The following is a 19,647-nucleotide window of genomic DNA, read 5'->3' as shown; positions in this document are numbered from 1 at the left end:
TTTTATTTTACAGACAATCTATAGCAAGTATCCTAATACATAGTTCTTTGTGCAACTATATTAGCATACATTTGGGTAAATCCCTAGAAGTAGAAAGTGTGGATTCAAAAATTCAACTCCTATTACCTTCTAAATAGGTTATGCCAATGTACAGTCACACCATTAGTATGTAAGTGCCTCAACCCTGTGTCTCCTCACACAGAATATTAATATTTTTAAGCTTTGCCAGTCTGGTAAGTGAAATATATTTCGGCTTTTATTTGCATGCTCCTTATGGTGAGGTAAATCATTTCTTCATATGTTTAATTGCCTGTTCATCCTGTTACCTATTTTTGTATTTGATTGTTAATATTTTTCTCAGTATTTTCATATATTAAGGAATGCTACTCTTTACAATCTAGTTGTAAATATTATTTCCCCCACCTTTGGGAAATTTACTTTATAATATTTTTAGGTTAGAAAATTTCCCCCAACTTCATGTTTAAAAACCTCAAAAATGAATCTACCTTTCACCTAGATTTACCGATTGTAACATTTCCCCAGATTAACTTTAACCTCTTCCATGAACAACCACACTTGACAAATACATACCTACATATATACACAAAGGTAAAATCTGCATATTTTACTAAACCGTTTGAAAGTCACTTACCGGCTGGACTGAAATCGAAGGTGATTCAATGCTACTACTAGTCAGTCCAATCCACTCACTCAATTATCACCATTCAGGTTTTTTTAAAGCTCCTGAAATTCAGGATCTAATCAAGAGCTACGTACTGCAGCTGTGATGTCTATGCAGCCTGGATCTGCCTGGCCTTTTGTTTCATGTTGCTATCTGACTTGTAGAATCCAGGCCAGCTGTTTTACACAAAGCCTTTCCATCTGGATTTGTCTGGCTGTTTCCTCATACTGAACTCAAGTAAATATGTTGGTAGGAATATTATTACTTTGGGTGAAACTGTGGCCTTTTCTGTGTACCTCAGCCAAAGCCAACGATTCAGGCTGTACATCTCTGATGGCAATAAATCACTGGGTTAGGATAGTATTTGCTAGGCTTTTCCACTGTGAGTGTACCTTTCCCTTTATTTTTAATTAGTAATCTGGGGGGTGATATTTTTAAAATGTGTGACTATCCTGTTCTCCCAGTCTTTTTCATCCAGCTGTTCAGCTACCCAAGAATAAATGCCACCTGTGTGTAAACAAATGTTTTTCTATACCTACCATTCTTTAGTTGGCCTCCTTCTGTAAATAAGCACTATGCAGTAAAATTTCAGTTAAATTCAGGAATCCTTTTAAAATAGCCCTGGGATTTAAGTCATACTTAGAAAGGGTATCCTAAACCCTGATCCCTAGTCAGAGATCATTAAAAAAAATTACCCCAAGAATATGTAGAGTACTTTTAAAGTTGTTTATAGTAAAAGAGGGCACTTTCAGTCTTATTTCTTTCTGGCTTACACAACGCACTTTCTCTTTTGGGCAGACACAACATACTTTTAGCACGTCTCCTTCGGCGCAGTGCTGGCCTGCACGCACTCACCGAGACACTACTCTTCACTGCTGGTCTCTCACAGGATCCCACTGGCTGCAGCGACACACGAAGGAACCCTGAGCACTGCGGTTCCAGGGGCTCTGACCAGGACTTTCTCTACCTCTCTCCCCCGTCCAGTTCTGATGCCAAAAGCGGCTCCCTTATTGTAGACAGCAGCGGGAGTGGGTCATGTTGACTCGGGGAGATTTCCTACTCTCGCCCTGTTTTAAATTACGGAGTCTCCTTATTCTAAGCAAGAAGGGGGTTAAGGAAGGAAGAGGGAGTGTTTTTCGCACATAAACCAGCAACTGTGTCAACTGCTGTTCAGGACTTTGGCTCTGCATTTCGATTCAACAGCATCACATGTATCTTTTTGCTTTTTGTTTTTTAAAAGGTAGATTGTGCAGCAAAAATACTGTCCCCAGGACACAGCTACAAAAATATGTATTTATGTTATATTTATGTTATATTTATACATCTAGATGTATTTACAGCGGTGCTGTGGCTGCTGCTGCTGCTACTTTTAATCGGTTTTGTTCATCCCTGGCGGTGCTGTCCCGTTCACACTCAGGAAGACATACAAAAACACTACACTGATTCGGTTACAGTTTAAAAAGCTTTTTAAATAAAATGCTTTCCTCTTTACAGCTAAGACGTGTTCAGGAGGCTTACAATGTCCATAAACTTCACTTCAGGAGAGTAAAGCGGGGAGCTACAGAATTTGCTACAGAAAAGGAGAGTGTTGGATCTGACAGTTTAGAACCATCTTTTTCTCTGGGGTCCTGAAATCATGTGAAAGCAGAATGTGGAAAGAAATGTTGAACATTTTGCCAACTCCACAGGCTCCTGGACGTACCTTCCTGCACCACCCTGTAAGACTCCTGCACCGTGCCCTCAGCGGTCACTGTGTGGGCCCCTGCAGTCCACTCCAAGCCATCCTGTGCCCATATGGATTTTCTGGGTTGGGATGGGAGCTGTGGCCATAGTATGAGGATGGAATTCTTAGGGTTAATCTTAGGTACCTTAAGATTTTAAGGATACATTAAATTTTTAAATATTACAAAAAAAAGAATTTACACCTATATATTTTGTGATCTGTTCATGTCTTTTCTATTGTCGTTGAGAATTCTTTGAAGCCACACTAAAAACGGGAGGGAGAAGAAAGAAGAAGTAGCATCTTTTAGAAACTGTTATTATTGTTGTACTCTGAAGGAATTCACACCTACGACTGTCATGGAGCCCAGGTGGGGTTAAACAGTGACATGCTCTGACAGTAACTACCCCTCTGGACTTTCTAATGATAAACTCAACCTCAGCTGGAAACCGAGACTCACAAGGACTCAGTATCTGGCCTCCTATTCCTGGTAGATGCCAAAGCCAACAATATAGGGGGTTTTCTCAGGGGAGAGGACAACTTTGTCTTCCCAGAAGACAAACCTGCTACTTTGCTTTATGAGGTAGCAACCCCAAACCACAGCCAGGCTGGGATCTGCACAGGCCTCAACACAGCTATATTTTTAGGTCTAAGCTTTTGATCTACTTGTTATTTATTTAGAACAAGGAACTTGCCCTGGCCAGTGTAGCTCCGTTGGTTGGGCATCATCCCACAAAGCAAAGGGTTGCCAGTTCGATTCCCGGTCAGGGCACATGCCTGGTTGCAGGCCTGGTCCCCAGTTGCGGCGTGTGAGAGAGGCAACTGATTGAAGTTTCTCTCACACATCCATGTTTTTCTCCCTCTCTTTCTCCCTGCCTTCCACTCTTTCTAAAAAGAAATAAATTCAATCTTTAAAAAAAGTATTCAGAATAGGGAACAGAGGTAAGGAGAAATTTAATTTTCTTTTCAGATGGCTACTCAGTTATCTCAACCATATTCACTGACTCAATCTGCTGATTATAAATGCTACTTTGAATACATACTAAATCTGTAGATGTATCTGAGTCTAATTATTTACCTATTCTCTGCCAATATCAAACTGCTGTAATGGCTGTATTTCAATAATATGCTTTAACATACACCAGGCTAATTCTCCTTATTAGTCAGTTTTTCCAGAATTTTTATGGCTGGTTTAACATCTTAACCTTCCCACATTAACTTTACAATCAACTTGACTAGTTAAAAAAAAAGAGCAACATTCTACTGGTATTTGCATTAGTATCAGCATCAATTTACACATTTATTCAATAAGAAAAACACATATGTATCCAAGAACAATTTATACCATTCATTTATTTAAGTCTTTTACATTTCTCAGTAGCATTTCAAAGTTTTTTTTTTAGATTTCATTTTTATTTATTTATCTTTAGAGGGGAAGGAGAGAGGGAGAGAAACATCAATGTATGGTTGCCTTTTGTGTGTCCCCTGCTGGGAGTTGGCCTGCAGGGAACTGGACTACAACTCAGGCATGTGCCCTGACTGGGAATCGAACCGCGATCCTCTGGTTCGCAGGCCTGTGCTCAATCCACTGAGCTAGAGCAGCCAGGGCTGCATTTCAAAGTTTTGTTCAAAGAGATAACATAATATATTTTTAAAAATCTTTGTTAGTAGGTACATATATATTTTTTACCCTTTTCTGTGTAACAGACTTTTTTCCGTTGTAATTCCTAACCAGCTATTGCCTGCATATTGACTTTTGTACATTAATCTCTCTTATGTTGTATAACTCCATTCACCAACCCCCCAGTGATTGTAACACTGACAAACCACAATTGGCCATATCTCTTCTAATCTGTATTACAGTGGTAATTACAGTATGTCCAGAAAAATAATAAAGAGTGGTAATAAGTGTGGTCATCTTCATTTATTTTGTTCCTGGCTCTAAATGAAATGCTTCTTGTATTTCACCATTAAAGAAGACACTAGTTTTACATTTGAGATTTTTGTATTTTGTCATGTTGAAATTTTTTTTTTTTTTGGTTAGGACAGATTGAGCTCATTCTACTTTAGTAAAGAGGCTTTTTAAAAAATTAGAAATAATTAAAAAATTATTGGTCCTTATTTTCGACCAATTTTAATGGTCGGAAATGATTCATCAATTGGAATTTACTTAATTATCTAACCCTTCATTTTATTTAAGATTCTCCAATTTGGGCCATTTAAGTTGCTTAAGATTTTTTAAAAATTATAAATGATGCTGTATAGTGCATTACTGTGTATAAGAAAGTACTTTTTAACTTTTTCTAAATTCAGATTTCCTCTGAAAAGACATCTACTCTGAGAACTAGAAGATAAATGGGTGTTTGTGCTTCACTTTGTTGAAGAATACACTTCTCTTTTTATGGCTCTAGACTTTGTTTGCCAGGGCTTCGCGGCTTTGGTCCTTGAGCTCACTCCTGCTGGCTCAGCCTATGAGGAGCTGGGGTTCAGCACTGCCTGGAAATACAGAAGTGGGAAGGTCTTGGATGTGGATCCCGGGCACTGGGCCTCCTTGAGAGGCTGAGTTCTGCCCCCAAATGGTAGGTTAAAAGAACCAAAGTAGCCATGGAAAGAGCTCCTGAGGCACAGGCCTCTGAAGTCCCAACATTACATTAAAGATGAATGGGAAATTTTATTCTATTCCCTAGTTAAAAATATGCTGTTATTGAGTTAAATAAATGGTTTAAAATTTACCTATGTAAAACCAGCTTGCCATTTTATCTCACAGTTTTCTCCTTTCTTTGCTGAAAATTTCCCTGTACTTCCTGAAAACACTTAATTCCTTGATGCATTTTCAACCAGCCTACTTGTTTCCTGGTTCAAGGTATGCAGAAGCAGCCTGACCAAATTTCTTGAGCAAAAGAAACCTGTCATTGCCCCATTAATACAAAATGAAGGAAGCTGGGTAGAGACGTGGGGAAACGGACAAAACTCATACTTCATTTCCCTCTCTGCCCTCAATTCCCTGTCCAATCCGAGGACCAGACAGGAGAAAGCAAGCAGGTCTGGTCCAGTCTCAGGCCTGCTGCTCAGAGGCACCTGGCCCTTGACTTTTGACGTGCGGGACAGTGATAGAACCACAGGCATAAACTAATCCAGGAATCGAATCCCAAAGAATCCAGAAAGTAGAGGGCCAGGATGAACAGAGTGAAGAACCTCCTGGGTCCCCCTAGGAGGACATAAGCCCTCTCTGGTGAGTAATTATTGCTGCGGAAATGAACCCAATATTTAAGAGTCAGGAGGCAAAAAAAGTCACTCAGGCAGCAACGTGGCAGCTCAGCTCTGGAAAGATTATGGACTGCCCCTGACCACGTGGAAGCGCCTGACAGTGCCATTCTTTTTTCTAAGTTGAGATAAAATTAATATCAAATTTATCATTTTAACCATTATAAAGTATACAATTTGGTGCTTTTTAGTATATTCACAGTGGTTCAAGTGTCACCAATATCTAATTATGGAACATTCCATCATCCCCAAAGAAACCATGTACTTAGTAACGCCGTTCTTTCTCCCTGAAGCCCCGGCAACCACTAATCTACTTTCTGTCTCTATAGTTCCCTATTTGGACATTTCATATGAATATAATTCATATAATATGTTATAGTATGTATGAGTAGTTCATTCTTTTTGGGGGGCTGAATCATATTCTACTGTCTATTCTTAAATATACAACAAACGTGTATTTCTGAAGCCCACTGACACAGCAGAAGCAAGAGCATACTCAGTTCTTGGTTGTGGATGCTCCCTGAGAAGAGATGACAATATCTTCACGAACCTGCTCACTGTTTTAATTCTGATGACCCCGGATCAAGCCTTTTGGTTGCAAATTCATAGCAGATCCTGTGAGTAACTTGGGAATACCCAAATCTCACTTTTAAACACCAGAAGCCAATGTAAGCAGCATGTTACACAAAAGGCCTTTATTAACAAAGCCAGGGAAATACTGGCTGAGGCTCAGAAAGGAGACTGCAGGGAGAGGCATGAAAAGAAACAAATCATTCTGACTGAAACCATTCCTGCTTGAGATCCTGTTAAAACTACTAGCTGACTTTGGAGAGCTGCATGAAGCTGAAAATAAATGCAGCTTATCCCCAGGACTGATTCACTCAGCAATAATGAAACTCCTTGCATGGCAGAGTGGGTTTATCCTGTTCCACAGTTCTCACGGGAAAGGCCAATCTGCCCTGCCCCTCATATCCATTAAGCAAATTAAGGGTGTAGCCTGCATCCGTGAGATAAGTGCTACGTGCTTTTCAAAGGCCAACATTTAGGTATCTAATGTAGTTTCTTACTAAGTCAACAGGAAGATGATAAAGGCAACTAAGGTCAGAATAACAGATCAGCTTCAAGATCAAGTATGACACCTGGTGGCTCACCAAGAAGAGAAATAAATAGCTTCACACTTCAAATATTTAAAAAATTTCACATGATATAATGCAATATAAATTAACGAGGTGCCTCAAAAAAAAAAAAACACAACCTTTTTTTTACCCAAGAACATTTTCATTTCCTTTTTTAAGGGAGAAAGAGAAACATCTGACATGTGAGAGATGCGTGGATTGGTTGCCTCATATGCACCCAAATTGGGGATTGTAGCACCCAAGCCCAGATTGGGGAAGAAACTGCAACCTAGGGCATAGGCATATGCCCTGACCGGGAATCGAACCTGCAACGTTTTGGTTGGGGGACGATGCTCCAACCATTGAGCCTCACTGGCCAGGATAATGAGGTGCCTATTTCTGATCTTCAAATTAGCAAATCATTTAAAAAAAATCGTTAATACATGCCTGTGAGAATTCTGAAGAAGAAGAATAAAGACGATAGGTACTACTTTTCTATAGGGCAATGAGACTTTGCTATCAAAAACCTAAAATCTAAAATTTCACACTCCCTTTAAATCAGTAATTCCATTGGTAAGATTATCTTAATGAAGTTATCACAGATGTGTGCAAAAATTCAGCTACCAATGTATGTCTGTCATGGAATTGCTTATAATAGTGAGAAATGGGAAACGATGTAAACATTAAAAAACAGAGTAATAGTTCACAAATTAGGATATATCCATATATTTAAATATCTTTTGTGATATGAATATAATGTTTTTATTAACAGGGAAAGAGATGCATTATTTACGGCTCACAAAAAAGGAACATACTTTTACTAAATATTTTGATTTACAAGTAAGAAAAAAGTCCCCACAAAAAATATACCAAGGTATGAGCAAGGCAATCTCTGAGGGGGTACAGTTATGGTAGACCTAGCATTTTTTTTTACCTGGTTTCTTCTGTGTTGAAAACAAAACTAATCAACCTAAGTTTTAATTTGGGTGAAAAATTCACAGAATTAGCCCAAAAGGACAAGAGGCAACTATAAAACTATGTTTGATACCAAAGAGAAAGCAACAACCTCCTCGTCCCACATCCATAGAGAACAGGAAGCCTGAGCCTCAGGCCACTGTTACTCCCCACCAGTCTTCAGTTTCTGGCCCCTTCCCCACAGAGGCTGTTTCCAATCTTCACACTCTTTCCCAGTTCCCTTCTCCACTCCTGCCCCCTTCATTCACAACAGGTAACTCCACATTCTCCGATTCCCAGGAGGAAAAGAGATTAGGTAGGAAGATAGGAGTACCATCATCTTCAGGTGTTTCCTCCTGCTCTTTCAAACACATCCACATTTGCACACACTGCTAGTAAGTTCGGGAGAGACTCCCTCTGCTTTACTACTTAATCATACCACTGCCCCAAGGTCAAGGAACAAAAGGACTGAAGAACCCATTATGATGCGATTAGGAGCTCAACCCTGACATTATTTCCAATGAGTCAGAAAAGTGATGGGAAAGAAGTCAGACTGTAGGTGACTGCAGCGTAAGGAGGAGATGCCACCTTGAATTCATTATGAAAAGATAGAGGAATTATGAATCTAAGTGGGGATAGCAAGCACAGATTTTATTTTTCACTGTGGGATAATTAACGTAAGGAAAACTGTACATATTAAATATACAAGCTTTAATATGCAAATAGGCCCATGAAAACATCACCACATTAAGATAATGAACATAGGCATCACCCCCAAGTTTCCTCCTGCCCCTTCTTTCTTCCTCCCAGCATTCCTTTCCTCAGGGGTGCACTACGGTGAAAGCCCGAGTCTGTCTGACACCATAGAACTGAATCCATCCTTTCCCAGTTACCTTCACTAAACTGGTTCAGATGCCGCCAGTGCACCCTCCTCAGAATGTGGCAAAATTCTCAACAACTCCAGTTTCACCGACACTGCTTTAACCATAACTCATAATCTTGCCTCTAAACACTGCTGCTCTGTTTAGATCAAGGTCAAGTCCAACATCTTCAACATGACCAACAGGGCATTTCAGAATCCAGATCCTGCTTACCCCTCAAGTTTTATTTCTTGCTGGTCTTCCCACACAGCTAAAGTGTTTGCCAGGTACCAGATCTGCTACGTTTCCCAATTCCACTCCAGTGTCTTTTCACAGGCCGTTTTCTCAGTCTGGAACAAACAATCCTAGGCCTGCGCCAGCCCCAGGGAACTCCTACTCATCTTTCTAGACCAGTGGTTCTCAACCAGGAGCAATTTGCCCTTCAGGGGAAAATGGCAACCCCTGGAGACGTTTCCGTTTGTCACAACCAGGTGGCAGGCGAAAGGCTACTGACATCTAGTGGGTGGGGCACAGCCAGGGCTGTTGCTCAGTGTCCTACAAGGTACAGGATGGACCCCACAACAGAATCAGACGGCCCAAATGTCAACAGTAAAGAGAGTGAGAAGCCCAGTCCCACATTAAAACTCTAGCATCCCATTTTCTGTGAAAGTCTTCACTGCTGCCCCCCACCCAACAATGAGTCCTGTGTTTTGTTGTCAGACTTACTCCAACACCATGAATATCACTCTATTTCAGTATGGATCACACTGTGTGGGAAGTTCTGATTTACTTATCTGCTCTATTAAATAACAGCGTCAGAAGCACAGACCATCTTTTTCATCGTGAATTTCCAGTGTGCGACAAAAGAGCTCATTCACTGTTTTGTAATTAAATTTTGCATAACTTATATTTAATAATAAATGAACAAAAGAGAGAAAAACACACTATTCTCTTGGCTCTACCACAAAAAACCCTGAATAATTACAAAAATAATAAAAGCTGTTTACTGTAAAGAAATTAGGAAATACGAATAGGAAGAAAAACAAACAGAAAAACAAATTTTAAATAAGTAGAGGCACCATCTAAAGACTTAAGAGGTACACTCCACAGAGTAAATATGAGAGCTCTGAAAGGTGGCGCTGGGATTTCTGCAGTATGAACCCCAACACATACTCTCTACTTACTTGAGAACAGCAATCTCTTGAACAGTAATGGCCCTTTTATCTTTGGTTCCCATGTAGGAGAAGATGTTTGGCTTGACTCTAGAAAGATGAAAACAAGACCATCTGAGGTTGCATACCACTAGGAAATCATATTTTTCATAATTTAAGACTCAAAATATACTTAAAATCATACTAGATTAAGATAATAAAGAGAATTTAAAAGCATGTCCAGGAAAACATAATATGCAAGATAAAAAGGTAAACGATGTCTGAACAACCCTTGCTGGTATGGCTCAGTGGACTGAGTGCTGGCCTGGGAATAAGAGGGCTGCTGGGTGGATTCCCAGTGAGGGCACATGCCTGGGTTGCAGGCCAGGACCCCGGTAGGGGGTGTGCCAGAGGCAACCGATCAGCTGATGATGCCTGAACAACTACCTTCTTGGGGGTGCTCAACTTAGAGCATTTGTGGCTCTAAGTCCGTAATGTGCTGCTCAAAGACTTGACTAGCCAATGACAAAAATGAAATAATGTACTTCCTATTGACTGTGTGCATTGCATTATATCATATAACTGTGAAAGTAAAGAAAAGCTCATTCTAGATATACAATGTACTACTATGAAAATCTTATTATTTTCAATTTTTAAAAAGTTAATAATGATGTGATCTTTCTGTAAATACATGCTATATCTTTGTATAAAAAAGCCAAATGCTGAAACAGGGATCTAAATAGTTTAGCTATGAAGATTTAAGTAAGCTCATTTACTAGGACATATTTTATAAAAACTGCTTCACACTAACAGGAAAAAAACAGAAAGGACTTCTTGAGCTCTGAGCCATCCTCGGCCCAGCTCTCCAAGGAACTCCCTTTACAACTGCCTACAACTCCCATCAGGAATGGTCTATTCTCCCAGGCTCAGGTATAGACAAGGCACCACCAACTCTCTCCCTGAGGGCTAGCAACTAGGGTGACATAAAATGTTACCTAACAGGACACTATTTCCTGTGGGCTCCTATGTTTCCCCCCAAATTAGTATTTTGAAGCCCTGACTCCCAGTACTTCTGAATGCAACTCCATTTCAAGACAGAGCCTGTGAGGAGGTGATGAAGTTAAAATGAGGCCATCAGGGTGGGTCCTCATCTAATCTCACTGGTGTCCAAGTAAGAGGAGGAAATTTGGACACATAGAGAGACTCCAGGGACACATGACAAGAGAAAAGGCCATGTGGTGTGTGGTGTGTGGTGTGTGGTGGCTACACACAGAAAGAAGGTAGCCACCTGCCAAGGAGGAAAAAAAAACCCTACAACACCTTGATCTTGAAACTTCTAGCCTCTAGAACTGTGAGAAAATTAGTTTGTCACCTAGTCTGCAGTATTTCGTCATGGCAGCCACAACAAATGGACACATTGTGCACCACGTTTAAACAGGGTTAAATACATGCCATTTCTAATGGGTGCCTATACCTACTTCTAAACAAAACCAAAATTCTTTAGTGCCTGCTTCATTCTCTGAGGCCCAATCTCTGCTATATTTGCATCTCTGCTGAGAAAATCTCAGAGAACTGTAATTGAACAACAATAAAGTAATTCAAAAAAAGAGTGAAAGAAAATCTGACAGGTCTCTGGTTTTCAGTCTAGTCAATCTTCTTACATTTCAGTAAAGCAAACCTGTGCAGCCACGTCAGTGCAGGCTTTCGAGGAAGAAAGTTAATTGTTATGTTCCGTAGAACTGATTGGTTACTCTCTCCTACATGTGAACTATTTACATACAGAATTTTCACTTTGAATCACTGGCAATATGCAAGGAGGTTAAAAACATAATTCACCTGCTATATAAGAAAACTGTAATTGGGAAGCATATGTGCTATCCGTTTGCCTATTTTCCTGCTCCGATTTTGTACAGGCACAAGAACGAGATACTAACCTTAAATATTTGGACAGTACATTAATAGCATCCATGGTGTCTTTGTTTTCCTTGTATAGTACAAAGTGGCAGTAACTTCCCCTAGATTTTGGCCAAGAATGTTTTCTTGGATCTTAAAAACAAAAAAAGTAAATGTTATATACACTGCAATAAAAGTTATCCCAGTATTTCCTTATGAAACTCTACAAGCTCATTTTTTGCTGGAGAACCTTTAAGTGAGAAATCAGATCTAGTCTGACAAGAAATATAGGTCAAGCGGTTACAGCTGTGTGCACTGTAGGTATTAAACTCTCTGTGATTAGACACTTAACAACACTGTCCATATGTAAAATCAAAAGCTGAATGCAGATGGTGTGACAAGACTACGACTAACCAGCAGTCTTTGCAAAGAAACGCAGAGGAGTCCACCACTGCCTAGCAGAGTTCCATCACAAGCACACGTCTGAGGGACGGGCGCCCTGCTCCCCAGCACACATGCAGTCCAGAGGGAGCGGCGGTCATGTCGGGTGCTGTGGTCGTGCTTTGCATCCCCAGCTGCTCGCACGCACAGGACAGATGCCTTAGACGGGTTGGGGGTAAAACTTGTAAGGAGCTGCCTCAGCGACACATTTCGATTTTCCAAAGGCCACTTTCATCCCAAAATATCTAGCTGGTTTATAGAGTGAGCAGCTGGCATTCAAGACCTAACTGTCATTCTTGGGGAAAGGAAATGTTAAACATTAAGCCAGGTTAAATGTCAACTTTTGAACCTCTTGTTACTTAGCTTGTTCAACTTTCTGGAAACTGAAAAACATTTCAAGACTTTGGAGAACTTGATTTTTGAAACTTTTTTCAAATGAATATTTTAATTATCCTATAATATAGAAATATTTAAACAATATTAAGATTTAGACTTAAGCGGCCCAAAGGGTGTTTCAAAAAATCAACACTTTGGGAAAAATATGTAAGGCCCAACCGCACTTCCCAGACGCTGTTCAGTAACTTTCATAAACCCTGGGCAACACGCAGCTGCAACTGTTCTTGGAACACATCTACTTTACTTGATTTCTACCACCCCATGAAAGAAAAACTTTAAGGAGTATTTCACAGAATCCTTAGAAGTCTTCTTTTAAAAATGTTTCTTTGTCTTTGTCCCCAAAACAATCCATTAGCATGAATTCATGCATCCATGTTCAGAAACATAAAAAACTTCCAGTACTGAATTACTTCTAGTGCCGAAGCTCCAACGTAAAGAACAAATGAATCAATAAAACATCTGGGAAAACTGCCAGGGCACAAATGCTTAGTGAACTGCTTTTCCTTTCTGATAAATATGAATGTGAGTCTTTTCTGTCTTGGACAGAAAAGTATTACAGGTATTTCTTTGGCTCTTGGTGTGAATTCCTCACAACTCATCCTCAGAGAATTTTGAATAGGAATATTATTTTTGGTTTCCCTTCCAGCTTACTACAGTTCAGCAAAGTTGTCTATACTTGGTGCTTGTGACAAAAATCATTGGCATTTCATTTTATCTACATGAAACGCCAACTGCTCTTACCTGCTGTAGTTCTGACCTCTGTCCAAATGCACAGCATAAAGAGCACAAGAGAGCAATGTTTAATTTATAATAATATTAAAGTGCTTTAGAGGTGAACATGCAAATGACCGCATGGAAAGTTTCTACCAAGGACTTCTACAGCACCTGGTAGCATGTGGTGGGTTAACAGCCATGTAGACATTAACAATGGAATGTCGCAGAGGCAAACAGTGAACAAGGAGAAAACTCACCTAAGGTACAGCCTTCCTGTCTCAGTTCCCTCGAAATGGCATGTCAGCTCATCCTGAAAGCTGCACTGCCTCTACCCACCAGATGGAGCAAAAGGTTCAAGACTGGATGCAAAATGCTTCCCTGCACAGATCTGTGCTCTTAAATACGGGAGAACATGTACCAAATGCTCTTGGTGATTAACTTTTGGTGGTGAGACTGCAAATAATTACTGTTTAACTTCGTGTTTTATGAGTTGCCTGTACTGAGTTACAAAGATTCTTTATTTGAAAAAATTTGCAGTTAGTATGGAAAACAGCTTTTGAACCAATAGATTCAAAGATATTTAAGAGATTAAATCATCTGGTGTGGCTCAGTGGAATGAGTGCTAACCTGCAGACCAAAGGGTCGCTGGTTTAATTCCCAGTCATGGCACAGCCTGAGATGCCGGCCAGGTCCCCAGCAGGGGGCACAAGAGAGGCAACCACACATTGATGTTTCTGGCCCTGGCTTTCTCCCTCCTTCCCCTGCTCTCTAAAAATAAATAAATAAAATCTTAAAAAAAAAGAGAGAGAGGTGATTTAAAAGACTCATCCACTGAATGCAATATTCTTACCTTGTTTGTATCATTATTTGAACAAGTATATAAAAGACACTTTTGAGATAATCAGGGAAAAACTGAACATGCAGTGGGTATAAGATATTAAGAACTTATTGTTAATTTTGTTGGATGTGATAATGGTTTATGGTTTTAGTCCTTATCTACTAGATACATACTGAAGTATTTATGAGTGAAATGAAGTGCTGTGTAGAATTTTCTTAAAAACATTCCAAAACCCCCCCAAAACCAAACATTCCAATAAGAAAAAAACAACAGAATATTAATAATCTTGAAGACAAATGATGAGTACAGTGGAGTTAATATACTACTTCCTTTATTTATGTGTATATCTGAAAGTGTCCATAACAGAAAAGTTAAAAAATACTTGTGGTCCAAGTTGAAACATACCTACATTTTCCCTTAATGACCCCATCTATACATTCACAATAAACTATAATGGCAAGAAGTAAATGAAGCCAGAAGACTAAAAAACTAAATGCTATGAACCACGACAACCAAGTATGAGTTTTGGCGCACAGGCATGCATCTTTTATTAGCAAATCCAAGCACTGAGCATGCATACAATTACCTCCTCTGCAAATAACAGACACAAAGGTTCTTTTTCTAAATGCACTCATTATACAAAATAGTATGCACCGATTAACAGAATAAAATCTGAGTCTCAGCTTCTTTTGGGTGGTTTAACTTTATCAACTCCAATCCTTAGAATGCTAAGATAGCATATGTGTATAGCTTCACAATTTGAGTGAATTTAAAATAACTTTCAGGCATTTTTGAGACACTGATTTAAAGTGCTAATGCAAAGGATTCTCAGGCTGAGATAACAGGAAGCAGCCTTTGCACGGTTTGCTATGGCAGCCCCAGTCCAGCAGAAACAGAAATCAGAGAAAAGAAATGTTCAGGAAGATTCATGTACCACAGACAGAGACCCTTCATGAACAGGAAGGAAAAATGTTTGCAGCTCAAGAAAGATGACAGCACTGGGGTAGCATGCAGAACATTCTTCCCTTCTTATTCCGGGCCATTTCCACTGCTGCGCCCCGCCCACCAACCTTTCAGCTTTCACAAGGATCCTGCCCCATCCTCTCTCTCTCCTCCGGGAATTTTCACCGCGCCCTCTGCACTCCTTCCCAACAGTGTATCAATATGCTCAGGGCACTCTAAAAGTCAAATCTGTCTCCCTCTTCTTAACCATGTTCCTTTCCTCTCTCCTCCACTTTACAGCTTATTTGTAAAAGCAGTATGACCGTATCCTGTGTATAATGTGCTCCTGTGTTTAATGCACACCCACATTTTGTGCTCACTATACATGGGATTATTATACCCATCATCATACCCACGGTATTAATCATTATACCCATGTATAATGTGCATCCTTATTTTTCCCTCAAAAATTTGGGCAAATGAGTGTGCATTACACATGGCAAAATGCGTTATTTACTGCCCTTCACCTCAACTGACAGTAAGAACTGGTTTCCAGTCTCATTCCACTGAAACCTCTCCAGCAGACACTGATGGTTTCCACGTTGCTAAGGCTGACGGACATGTTTGAGTTCTATTTTGCTGGACCAAGCTGTAATGTTTTCCATGGCTAACCACTCTGGTTCCGAGAATTCCCTCTTCCTGTGACTCCATCACACCAGTCTCTTCCAGAGAGTTTCTTTCTTATCCATCTGGCTCTTCTTGAATCTCTGTGGATCCCCAGCCCCAGGTATCCCTGCTGGAGACCATTCATTTCAGAAAGTATGGCGAACCTCTACACATCACATGGCACAGTTTTGTTTTTTTTCACTTAAGTCTTTTAAAAGAAGTTCTTAGAAGTTCTATATCAAAACGTAAATCAATTTACCTGATTAGGTGGCTTATTAATAATTATATGATAATTTCTGAAAAATACTCTACATATGCTTTGGTAGGTAAATCAATGTTCCCTTTCTATCAGACTGGATTGACATAGAAGATTCTTAGTTAAAATAATTGATAATTTGTAATGCTGGGGCATCATGATACAGAATCTAATATGTCTATGTTTTAGGATGCATGGCTTTACTTGAGAAAACAATAATAATTTATATCAGGGTTTGGTAGTAAAGGCACTCTAAAAACATTATAAATGTAGATTTGCAATGAAGATGTAAAAGCTAATTAATTCAAATTCTATGCAAGGTGGTCCAGGAAAAGCAGCTGACATTGGTATCAGGTTATATTTGCAGGGGCGCAAACAGTCTGTGCACCAGCTCTTCCTCTTCCAATGGTGATTCTTTCAGTCTCACGGGTGGGGGTCTAGTCTGTAAAGGATGGACGCTGGCTCTCAAGTGCCTTCTGAGTCCATGAGGAGGTGGGAGAGAAGGGCTCGGATCGCAGGCCTCTCCTCACTCCCCTCGTACTAAACTACACAAGAGGTTTAGATCTCAGTGCAAGAACTGATCCAGTCTGACTTGCCTTCCTGCTTTTTTTAAGTGAGAAATTCCTATTTTGCTGAAGATGTGCAAGGGGGAATGGGGAGGGGTGGTGTATGTCACACAGAGCTCCGCGTCTCACCTGGAAATTCTTAAGGGAACTAAATGGTGGGTGTGGCATAAGCTCAGAAAATATAGATGCAGACAGAACATGAAAGATCTGGTGCCACTTGTTTGAGGAGAAAGGGTGAGAAAACTGTAATGGCCACTTTAACCTACAGGTGCCCTAACTCCTTTCCCCGAAGATCACAAAACCTGACATCCTCTAAAAAATAATGATCAATTGCAAGAGGTAAGTAGTCAAAAACAACACGGGTTTTATCTTTCCAATCTACTTCCTAATGACCACACTCAGAAGAACAAGGTCCTGCCTTTTCTTCTCGCCTCTGCAACAGGGTGACCCACCAGCACGTACTGCCTCTCCACAGGGAACATCTCCCAAGGAAACCTCAACCTGGGTTCCAAGGCATTTTATTATATGGCTACAATAGATGTAGATATTCTACATCTGGAATAGTTATCAGCTATATGCCAATCTTGGGAGAATGATAAATAGTCACTCAGGTCATTTTCCAGGGGGCTTAATTCCCTTGAACAACTCTGGCTGAAGAAAGACTATGAAGGTAACATTTTACACTATGACTTAGAATCAAAGAAACATTCAGTGACCAAGCCATTCGTTTGTGGATTTGGAAGTAACTGACAACACGTTCCCACATTCCCAGGTCATTTCATCACACTCTTCTTTTTGGTGTCCACTGAGAAGTGGCCTCCAATCTCCACCTTCTTCTCCTCAACTGCTCGGGGCTTCTCATTTCTATGTCCCCATATACTTACTGATTTCACTATATATATTCTAAGGCACAGCTAAATCTTATGTCTGCCCTCTCATTTCACTAGAACCATAGTTAAAAACACTAAAGCTCTCATCCATTCATTGCTTTAACCTAAGGGAATGTGACAAAGCATTAATGCTTTGAATAGCCTTTTTAAAAATATAGTCTTGGAGTTTTGTCCTAATAAATATATTGAGAAGCAATGCTTCACTAATAGGAGCAATTACCAGTAGGGGAAGAGGGTGAGGAAGTAACATTTTCCTACTGTAATTTTCATTAAAATTTTATTTGCTGACTTGGCAAGTAAAAGAAGAAAAATTATCTAATATTTTAAGGTTAAATGCAACTAGAAATTTTCATGGCTGTAGAAAACATATTAGAACATAAATATTAGAGATTCACAGACAACACACTCATTTCAAATGAATGACATGCAACAAAAAACGGGCTTGGGCAAAGGGGCTTTTTCCTACATATCCCATGTTTTTTGTATGTGAGTGAAGAAGATGCTCACAGTGGGAAAACAGCACGTCTTTTGATATAGGGGCTTTGCCGGAGGTGTACTACTGGGACAGGTGACAGCAGTTTCTGTCCATCTGAAAGCTTCCTGCTCTCCATTAGGAACAGAGAAGGAGCAATATCTGTGCATTTGCTTCTTGAACTGCCACTCGGCCCACTGTGCTCTTCAGGGGACACGTCAAATTCCTAAGATGCTCTCTCGGCACCACTGTAATTTCAGCAAATTGTTGCTCACATAAAAGACATAATGCCCCTCTCAGACAGACATTCTGTAGGATTGCTTTGGCATCTGAAATGATATTATTCACCTTCTTTGAAGGAGTGACATGATCAACATCCTTTTCTGGATAGCAAAGGAGGCCTTGAACACGACCAGGTGAGGAAAAGAATTAGTGGGATCTGCCTCTCAAGGTCGCCTGACAGAAGAAAGGCCGGGTCACACACGCACTTACTTGCTAGAGCCTTTTTCCCAGCTGCATGGTAGGCTACAATATATTTCTTTCCCTCTCTATCTTCTGTTTTCGTCTCTAATCCTGGAAACAGAGATTTAATTGCTTGATGGATGACAGTTCTTTTCTCTTTGGTGTCCTCAACAACCTATTAAAAACACAGACCATTATGTCACTTGTTTCTTTTTACTTCCAAATTTTTAGATTTAAAATAAAAAACATCATTCCACAGGACAGCACCTCTACTTGCCAGACTGTGGGCGCCACTGTGGATGTCATTTTCCAGGAGACATTGTATGAATAACAGACACTATGAGGTTCAAAACAACTGATTTCTTTGTTGATCTATGGGCATATGAAATATTTTCTAAAAACCACTTTTTGGGGGCCCTAGCTTATGTGGATACTAGTTATCAGTCACTGATTAAAAATATTTTTAGTGCAATGCCCTTTTAGATTGAATAGGACAATATCATCCTTTTGTTAACTACTACAATGTTCCCAACAGACACTAACATCCACACAACAAGAGGCAATGAAAACCCTATAAAACCTTTGCATATTTCCGTACTATATTTCTGTACTATTTACCTCGATGGCAACACTGGTTTCCTTATTTACAAAAAGCTGAAGCTCTTCTAAACGCTGCTTTTCTTCCGCTGTCAAAACTGTAAATATATCTTCTGAAGGATCCTTTAAAACAACCATAAAAACTCACAGTGAGTCACACACAGAATTCAAGGCTGTTAAAGCTCTATATTTCAACGATCCCTGCAAGATGCTGTCTTTAACACAGAAGATGACCTTTGCTGGGGAGCCAGCCCTACCTCCTCATCCACGGGGACGGACAAGTCATCCAAATGGCTGATGCGCCCATCTTTTCCTATTTCATGAACAACGAAGTCGGAGTATCTGATGAAAAGAAAACACAAACTTTTACAGCATGAAGATTTTTGTTACCTGTTAATTTCAGGGAAAAGTTTAGCAATAGTAAGCCTTATTATTGTGCAAAACAAGAAATTCTTTAGAAAAAGTTGTCAGTGTACAGAGTTATTATTTCTGGCTTCTTAATGAATTTTGAGCCAAACCTTAGTTTTGTATCAGAATATAAAGACCCTCTGATACTTTAATATCCACTTACACCAATAGATAATATTATCTAGATGGAAAGTCAACAAGGAAACATCAGCCTTAAATTACACATTAAAACCGACAGATTTAATATTTACAGAACTCTCCATCCTGGAACCAGCACAATACCCATTCTTTTCAAGTGCGCAAGGAATATTCTCAAGGACAGACCATACTGGGACAAAAAACGAGTCCCAATAAATTGAA

At 39.8% G+C, this 19,647-nt stretch overlaps 1 protein-coding gene across 2 annotated transcripts in view; it reads right to left on the bottom strand.

Moving 5' to 3' along the window:
* The window catches only part of PUS7 (pseudouridine synthase 7), a 62,095-nt gene that overhangs the window by 28,361 nt on the left and 14,087 nt on the right, over positions 1–19,647 (bottom strand). Inside the window, exons 3-8 of one of the 2 annotated variants that reach the window (XM_037057061.1) lie at positions 19,137–19,221; positions 18,901–19,002; positions 18,313–18,457; positions 13,218–13,235; positions 11,681–11,792; positions 9,780–9,857 (exon numbers count right to left, since the gene is read on the bottom strand). In XM_037057061.1, coding sequence (XP_036912956.1) covers positions 9,780–9,857; positions 11,681–11,792; positions 13,218–13,235; positions 18,313–18,457; positions 18,901–19,002; positions 19,137–19,221 — 540 coding nt within the window. The remainder of the gene's footprint in view (positions 1–9,779; positions 9,858–11,680; positions 11,793–13,217; positions 13,236–18,312; positions 18,458–18,900; positions 19,003–19,136; positions 19,222–19,647) is intronic. The other variant, XM_037057062.1, reaches the window with a different exon arrangement.

The sequence above is a fragment of the Sturnira hondurensis genome, unplaced genomic scaffold, assembly GCF_014824575.4.
Source record: "Sturnira hondurensis isolate 20B ecotype Veracruz unplaced genomic scaffold, ASM1482457v3 Scaffold0009314, whole genome shotgun sequence".
Lineage (NCBI taxonomy): Eukaryota > Metazoa > Chordata > Mammalia > Chiroptera > Phyllostomidae > Sturnira > Sturnira hondurensis.
Note: the sequence above shows the minus strand (reverse complement) of the source record. Positions and strands in the feature narration are given on the sequence as shown.